General features: G+C 35.9%; 1 protein-coding gene across 1 annotated transcript; it reads right to left on the bottom strand.

Moving 5' to 3' along the window:
* Positions 1-588: 588 nt before the first annotated feature.
* Positions 589-7,262, bottom strand: LOC149179952 (calcium-dependent protein kinase 21-like). The gene is made up of 4 exons (XM_089413708.1): positions 7,156-7,262; positions 1,257-1,771; positions 858-1,172; positions 589-728 (listed from the first exon to the last, which is right to left on the bottom strand). Exons 1-4 carry the CDS (start codon positions 7,260-7,262, stop codon positions 589-591), a joined length of 1,077 nt encoding a protein of 358 aa, XP_089269834.1.
* Positions 7,263-9,060: the final 1,798 nt, after the last annotated feature.

Raw genomic sequence — 9,060 nt, 5'->3', positions numbered from 1 at the left:
TGGGATATAAGTGTGAGGATGATAATGAACCCAGGACCGTTAGTTGTAGGTGCACATCTCGGAGTATGGATTTAACGATTCAATCCCTTTATCACTTCCGTCTGAATTTTAATTCTGATCGTATCTATTTCTTTAGCACAATCAAAAAAAAATCTCCATAGCGATATTATGTGAAGCAAAATGGATAGATGGTTCTCTATAACTACAGAACATTATATCGGATTAAATCATGAACCGTTTGCTTAGATTGCATTTAATCTTGAAGATCATATTTAAATTGAAAATAATTCTCAGATATAAACTGTTTAAAGATAATTCAATGATTTATTCAAATGTACGTGTATAAAATGGATGTCAAAAATAGAAGAACTATAAAACCCTTCCAATGGTCTTCAATGGCGTGCACTGTGCACATTGTATAGCATAGCAGATCACGGACTAACTATTGACTACATTTGATTCATAGCTAAATCTCAATATGCGGGGATATCATATGATGAAAGCAAATTTCCATTACAGACTATCGACTGGTCAATCTTCATCATCTGTATTCGCCATGCCAGCATCTTTCCCGCTGGTAGACACAATCTATGTGTTAATGGTGGAGCTGGAAGCCACGTCCCGTTTTACTGCATTCTCCAAGATCCAGGGATGATCTACATCATTCCAATCATCACGTTTAAACAATAATTTAGTACCTCGCCCATCCTCAACAAAGTTTGGACCATCTTAAACAAAGTAAAGAAAATAAAATCTCACTCAAGATTTGAATCATCACGTTTAAATAGTATTTAGTACCTCGCCCATCCTAAATAATGTTTGGATATCAAGAAACTGGAAAGAAAATAAAAACTCACGCAAGATTTGATCGCAAGAAAATCGGCGCGCGCTGTCCTTCTGCAGCATTCCAAGGACGAGTTCCTTTGCGGATTTCGATATGGAGGGCAAGAAGGGGTCACTCAGCTTTGGTTCTGTATTTTGTATTTGCTCATACATGACCGCCGCATCGTCCACTGCATAAAAAGGTGTCCTTCCGAAGAGGAGACGGTACAACACCGCTCCTGCGCTCCAAATGTCAATCTCGTACGAGTACACACTTCCGCCCAATATCTCTGGAGCAGAATATACCAATGTCTCCACGTTATCCATTATAATGACTGCATTTTGCCGACCTGCAAAATTAAATAATCCATCAATGTACTCCAAGGGACTGCAAAATTTACAAATAAATCTTCAAGAAAATTTCTGCAACGTACCATTCCAAATTGACCTATCAAAATTCCCAAGTTTAAAAACCCAGGAAGATGGGTTGGCATTCTTTGCAGTGTTTGTAATAAAAATACTCGATGGCTTTACGTCTCTGTGAATGATTTTCCATGAGTGGCAGTATCGAAGCGATTGGACAAGAGATTGGATAATTCGGGCTGCTAGTCTCTCAGGAACGGCACCATAGGAGTCAATAAAACGCTGGAGATCCTTCCCATCACACAGCTCTGAAATCATGTACACATTCTTTGACGAGCCATATTTCCCCACCCTTTCCTGCAGGAAGTGGGCTATGGGCTTCAAGATTCCTGGGTGTCCCCCGGGTAGACGAGTTTGCAATATATTCATTTCATTCAATGCATTATTGGTCGCCGGCATCTTTTTACACGCGAATTGCTCTCCTGTTGTCCTGTCAATGCATTTGTGTACCACTCCCAACCGTCCTTTACCAATCTCCTCCCGAAATTCATAAAGCATCTCGACGAGAGATTCATCTTCATCCCGTCTGCTCCAACAATGGCACAAAATATTTATAGCTTGCAGCATGGCTTCAACGTCCTTCAAACGATTGATGATAAAAATTTAACACCACGGTCTGTCGATCGGAGCAGTTTTTCGAATCTAATCGCGAACCAGTAAGGAGGAGCGCTCAGAATGCGAAGCAGAAGCAGAAGCAGAATGCGATTGCGAGGAAACAATGTAACCAGCGGTACCTATTTATAACATTTCTTACTATTACTGTGGTTATAAAACTCTTATTTGAGTACTACCGGAAAGAACGATGTTCAAAGATAATTTGGGATAACGTATGAGTCGAGAAATGGATCCGTTCGGATGTGGTGAAGCCTCTACTATTCATAGAAAGGGTTATACGTGGTATTTCATTGTGGCGATGGGTGTCTCTACCTGTATCTCATTTTTTTCCGGGAGAAAAAAAATGCTAACCTATATATATATATATATATATATATATATAAAAGGAGAGCACAGGTTATAGATTTTTAAGAAAGAGTACAGGTTACATATTTTTATCTTCTGTTCAGTATTAAGATCTGTTATGCAATTCCAAGAGGATTCATAATCTAAAAAAATCATAAAAAGTAGTCCTCAGAAAGATATTAAAACTTTCGAAAACTTGTTATTTATGATTAACCATTTCAAATCGGTATGTAGTCTCGATCTCTGGAAGATAACTGGGGCTTAGAAATGGAAATACTGCATGTGTTAATGGTGGAATCATGTTTGTATGCAGCATAACAAAATGACTCTTATAGCTGTCTTTACCTTTTCATTTAAAAGATATCTTTGATGTGATTCTGCTCCATATCGATGTGACTGTATGTGATTTGTTGAAAACCACTTTGAGTGAAAGTATGAGCTTCATCCAATTTGTTAAGAATGGAAAATGCAATAAAGAGAGTCCCTTAACCCAGTCAATGGTGTACCTAGAGTTCCACAATACTTGTAATTAGTTGATGTTGAGTCATTTTGAAATGGAAAAAGCACCCTATAAAGTGTATTATAAACTTTATATTATAAAGTGTCTTGTTGTTGTTGGTGCTCCTGCCTCCTCCCTCTCCTCCCTCTCACAGAAATGATACTAAGTGTCTAGTTCAAAAATAATAAAAACACCCCAACGTCAGCAAGTACCATAGAAAAAACCAACTAAAAACCTTGGCTACAAATCTCGTGGTCTGATTGGAGGTGTAAGGGACATCTCCTCAAGCGCACGTGGAAGTTCTTCCTGAATTTCCCTTGGAGTTTCAGTCATCCACCTTCAAACTTAACTATCCTTGAAAAACAACCGGATTGCTAAATTTGCCTGGAAAATATGAAAACTTCACTTACCGGAAACAAAGGAAATTTAACACTGCTATTGAAAAACTTCTCAGTTCTGCCTTTTCCACAGTCCTCTACCTCTGTAAGGGAATCGAAAGAAAAAACAAGTTGCACCTTATAATTTCTCGGGTCCGAAGTCTGAATTAACCCTTGGATACTTTTTCAACATGACTATCGTTGGATCGTGGTCTCCACAATGGACGGTTATGATTTCCGGACTTCTACGGAATTAAGCCATAATTGAATTGTTCATCGGGTCTGAAAATTCTATTGAACACCATTCACTTTTCCATGCGATATCCGTTGGATCTCTCTCCTTTTCCATGCGATATCAGTTGGATCTCTCTCCTTTAATTGGACGGCCTAAATCAACTGCACTATTAACCCAATTTGATAAAATATCACATTTGGTTTTGCACTAAATCTTGACATTGATTTGCATGTGACTACTGTAGATCTAACAGTTCTGTCGATCAGATGACTCAAGGCTTCTTTCTTAGGCTCTCTCGTTCTTTATCGAGTTTTCCTCCATTCCGCCAAGTTTTTCCCTTCCGCCAAGTTTAGACTTTGTTAAACCATATTTTCTTTAAACATATCCCGATGATCCCATTACACAGAAATAAACAATCAATCATGATAAGACAAAGTTACATTATCAACCTTGAATTCTAAAGGCCAACTGTAAATTAACAATACATGGAAATGTTTTGAAGGAATCGAAACCTTTGAGATTTAACCTTTCATGCAAAAAATACACAGAGATATAGAGATCATCCAATTCTTTTACAATCTAATTCTGCATAACCAAATCCAGCCAAATCCTCTTATAATAGTTCAAAACATACATAAATACTTTACATCCAACAATTCGATTCTCAATCAATAGATCGAATCTATCTAATCTTAGATGAATACCTAAGCTGCTCTATTCTCCTCGACAATCTCAACTAAGTCTAAACTACTTGAACTAATTACAAAATCGTTCAAATACCTATATTCTAGGTCAATTACTATCTAGAAAACTTTCTAAACTGACAGCTAAAGGATCCCACTCCTTTGCCTATAATTTTTTTTTGGATTTTTTGGAATAAAATGAAGTTTTTTGTCTTTAAGCCTCATGCTCCTACATCAGACTCCTCAAGACAAAATTCTTCATGGGCTCCTGTCCATGGGCTCTTCTACAGAACAACCCAACTTCTATAACATGGTTTCTGTCACCCAGGTAGCATCAGCAATTGGTTGATCTTTCCACTTGAACAAGTACTGAAAATACTCATGTCCCCTTATCTTCTTAAACACTCTTTTATCCAATATATTCTCTGGTTGCAATGTCTTTGTTGCAAGTAACTGTTTTACCCAATCCACCTCATGTTCTTCCTTTTCTTCTGTTGTGTCATTTGTCTGTTCCTTTTCAAACCTATACAAATAAGAAACATTGAAATTTAGAGATATTCCAATACCATGGGGTAACTCAATTTCATATGCATTTGTAGAAAATTTCCTTAAAACTCTGCATGGTCCTATCTTCTTGAATTTTAATTTGTTATACTCCCTTTTTGGAAATCTTTCCTTCCTTAGGTGTGCCGAAACCAATCTCCAACCTCAAAATTTACTTCTCTCTTCCTCAAATCTTCTATGTTCTTGGACTTTGTGTTTTTGTTCTGTAGTTTTTGTTTTGCGTATTCATGAACTGCTTGAATCTCTGAAGCAAAATCTTCTCCTAGAGCACTCCTCATTTCAGCTTTACCCAAATCTCTCAATTTAGTCACTCCTATTGGGTGCATTCCATAAACTATATGGAATGGACTTTGCCCTGTACTCCTGTTAGGAGAATCATTATAAGCATACTTAGCCTGTGCCAAAACTTGATCCCACTATTTTGGATGTTCATGTGGAAGGCTTCTCGAAAGATTACCCAAGATTTTGTTCACAACTTCAGTCTACCCATTAGTGTGAGGATGATATGTAGAACTGAGACTTAGTTTAGTGCATAGCTTCTTCCATAAAGTCCTCCAAAAATGACCAATAAATATGGTATCTCTGTATGAAACAATGCTCTTGGGTAACCCATGCAACCTTACAATTTCCTTAAAAAACAAGTTAGAAACATGAGTAGCATCATTGGTTTTATAACATGGAATAAAATTTTCCATTTTTGAAAATCTACCAACTACTACATAAATTGAATCATGTCCCCTTTGAGTTTTTGGCAAACCCAAAACAAAGTCCATACTTACCATACCCCAAGGCCTATCTGGAATAGGTAATGGAACATACAAACTTGTGTCTTGGCTGCTTCCTTTTGCATACTGACAGAATTTACAATTCTTCACATACTTCTCTACTTCAGCTCTCATCTTAAGCCAGAAATAAAACCGGCTCAACTGCTCATAAGTCTTGTATGCACCAAAATGTTCTCCAAGTCCACCACTATGTTTTTCGTTGATCAAATTTTCTCTCATAGAACAATTTGGTATGCACAACTGATTTCTTTTAAATAACAGTGCTTCTTGCATGAAATAATCCAACCACTTCTGTTTGAAAAAAATAGGATTTCTACAAGCTTCAAAATCCTCTTTAAAATATAAGTCTTTCTCATATAATTCCTTAAGAAAATCAAAATCAAATACTTAAATTTGACTTTCTTGCACCAAAATTCTTTTTCTACTTAAGGCATCTGCTACTTTGTTTAATTGACCTGCTATATGTTTTAACACAAAATTAAAACTTTGAAGGTACTCTACCCATTTTGCATGCTTCTGGTTAAGGTTTGGCTATTGCATAATGTACTCTAATGAATGGTCTGAATACAGTATTAACTCCTTAGACATCAAGTAATGTCTCCACTTCTTCGAAGACTGCACCACTTCATAAAACTCCTTGTCATAAGAAGAATATTTCTTCTTTGAATCTTTCAACTTTTCACTAAAATAAGCTACAGATCTATCCTCCTAACTAAAAATATTTCCAATGGCTTCTCCGCTGGTGTCACACTTCACTTGAGAAGGTTTATTAAAATCAGGTAAAATCAAAATAGGTTTCTTAGTAATCTTTCTCTTCAATAGCTAGAAGTTCGTTTCTACTTCAAAAATCCAGTTAAATGGTTGTTTGTCCTTCTTTATAGTATAAATAATTGAAGCATTGATCTTACTAAAATTCCTTATGAATTTTCTATAAAAACCAGCAAGACCGTGAAAACTTCTTACCACAAAGATACATTTTGGTGAAGGCAACTCCATGATTACCTTGATATTCTTAGGATCCATCTTTAACCCCTAAGCAGAAACAAAAAAACCCAAATACACCAACTCCTCCTTCAAGAACGAACATTTCTTTAAATTTAACATTAACTTCTCTTGTTGTAGGCTCTGTAAGACATAATTTATATGTCTTACCTATTCCTCTTTTGATCTACTATAATCTAAGATATCATCCATATATAGTGTTACAAATTTACCTATAAATTCTTTCAAAAATTCATTCATGGGTCTCACAAACATACTGGGAGCCTTTGACAACCCAAAAGGCATTACAATCCATTCATATAATCCTTCATTTATCTTAAAAGCAGTTTTCCACTCATCCCCATCTCTAAATTTAATTCGATGATAACCACTTTTAAATATAATTTTGCAAAATATCTTGCTCCACTCAAACAATCCATCAAATCTTCAATTCTAGGTAAATGAAATTTGTACCTAATTGTAATCTTATTGATTGCTCTTGAATTAGTGCACATTCTACAGCCTCCATCCTTCTTTGGGCTCAACATTGTTCGCACTTCACAAGGACTTAAACTCTCTCTAATCAATCCCTTGTATAATAGTTCCTGAACCTGCTTATAGGATGACCCTGCACTCGACCCACCAACGTGCTACATGTCCTTTCAATTTTGTGACAACAAACTTCACCTTCTTTCCTTCTTCTGTCTCTTCATAATCAAAGAATTTCTCCATGTCATTAATCGAGTCTATCAATTCTCCAGGGCTTAAGGTTCTTGTATAAATTGAAACTTCAATTCCGGGCTTAGATGTGGATCTCAATACTGACTTAAAGAATCTCATTTTAGGAGTTACATCTATAAGCTCCTCATCTTTTGTAGCTCCAAATTCAGGTTCACTAACATCTCCAGCATGTACATCTCTTCCCATTTCCATTGCTTCCAATCTAGCTTGCGTCCATTGCGTAGATTCCAACACTTCATTTGCAATTGGTCTTCCTCTTCTTCAACCACCACCTCTTCCTCCAACTTTGAAAGCCATGTGGGACTTCTTTTTCTAATCCTTGAGATCTTTTTCAGTGTCAGTAGGCGGTTTTGATACCACAAATGGTGGTTTGGTTGCAGGTGTAAGGGATAGTCGTTCAAATCCTAAAACGATCTCCTCAAGCATAGGTGGAATTTCTTCTTGAATTTCCCTTCGAGTTTCAGTCATCCCCCTCCAAATTACTATCCTTCTAAAACACCCAAATTGCTAAATTTTCCAAAAAAAGAGCAGAACTTCACTTACTGGAACTGAAGGGAATTTAAGACTATTGTTGAAAAACTTCTTAGTTCCACCGTTTCCACAGTCCTCTACCTCTCTCACGGAACTGAAAGAAAAAACTAGCTCCAATAATTTCTCGGGTCCAAATTTTGGATTAACTTGTGGATACTTTTTCCACGCGACTATTGTTGGATCACGATCTCCACAATGGATGGTTACAATCTTCAGACTTCAACGGAATTAAGCCATAATTGAATTACTCATTGGGTCCGAAAATTTTATTAAACACCATTCACGTTTCCACGCAATATCTTTTGGATCTCGCTCCTCTAATTGGATGGCTTAAATCAACTGCACTATTAACCTAGTTTGATAAAATATCGCATCTGGTTTTGGGTTAAACCTTGACGTTGATTTGCATGCGAGTACTGTAGATTTAACAATTCTTTCGATAAGATGGCTCCAAGCCTATTTCTTAGGCTCTCTCAGCTTTAATTGGGCTTTTCTCCATTCTGCCAAGTATTTCCCTTTCACCAAGTTTAGACTGTGTTAAATCATATTTTCTTTAAGCATATCCCAATTAACCCAATACAAAACAATAAATATTCAATCGTGATAACACAAAGTTATATTATCAACCTCGAATTCTAAAGGCCAACTAGAAATTAATAATACACAGAAATTTTTCGAAGGAATCCAAACCTCCGAGATTTAACCTTTCATGAACAAAATATGCGGAGATACAAAGATAATCCCATTATTTTACAATCTAATTCTCCATAACCAAATCTAGCCAAATCCTCTTACAATAGTTCAAAACTTACATAAATACTTTACATCCAACAATCTGATCCTCAATCAATGGATCGAATCTATCTAATCCTAGATGAGTACCTAAACTGCTTGATTTTCTCCTCGAGAATCTCAACTAAGTCTAAACTGCTTGAATTAATTAAAAAATCATTCAAATTCCTATATTCTAGCTCATTTCCTATCTAAAATACTTTGTAAATTGACAACTAAAGGAACCTACTACTTTGCTTGTAAACTTTTTTCATATTTTTTGGAATAAAATGAAGCCTTTTATCTTTAAGTCTCATGCTCCTGCATCAAAATCCAATGCTTTTTCTTTTATGAGATTCTTGCCTACAAATCCAATGCTTGTGCCTTTCTTAGATTTTGTACTTTCCTTGGTCCAATTTCCCAATTCTATATCTAATTTCTGAAGTAAATATGTGATATGGCTGATTTGTGACAATTCTATTTTTATGGGTAGGTTTTCAGAGAATTTGAATATGACATACACTAAATTATTTAGTCCATGAATTCTAGACCATATATAACAGTATGCGAGTTAAGATTCTTTTAGGGAGTCTTTCTTTTCTTTTTGATTTCTTTAAATGTTTATAAATTCCATTAATATGGTTTATTATTTGTCTTTTAAATGTTTAATTCATTGGTTTTAAGATAG

The sequence above is a fragment of the Pinus tabuliformis genome, chromosome 3_2, assembly GCF_031772625.1.
Source record: "Pinus tabuliformis cultivar Carrire ecotype Pingquan chromosome 3_2, CPIR1, whole genome shotgun sequence".
Classification (NCBI taxonomy): domain Eukaryota; kingdom Viridiplantae; phylum Streptophyta; class Pinopsida; order Pinales; family Pinaceae; genus Pinus; species Pinus tabuliformis.
The sequence above is the reverse complement of the archived record's forward strand: the minus strand, read 5'-3'. Positions and strand labels throughout refer to the sequence as shown.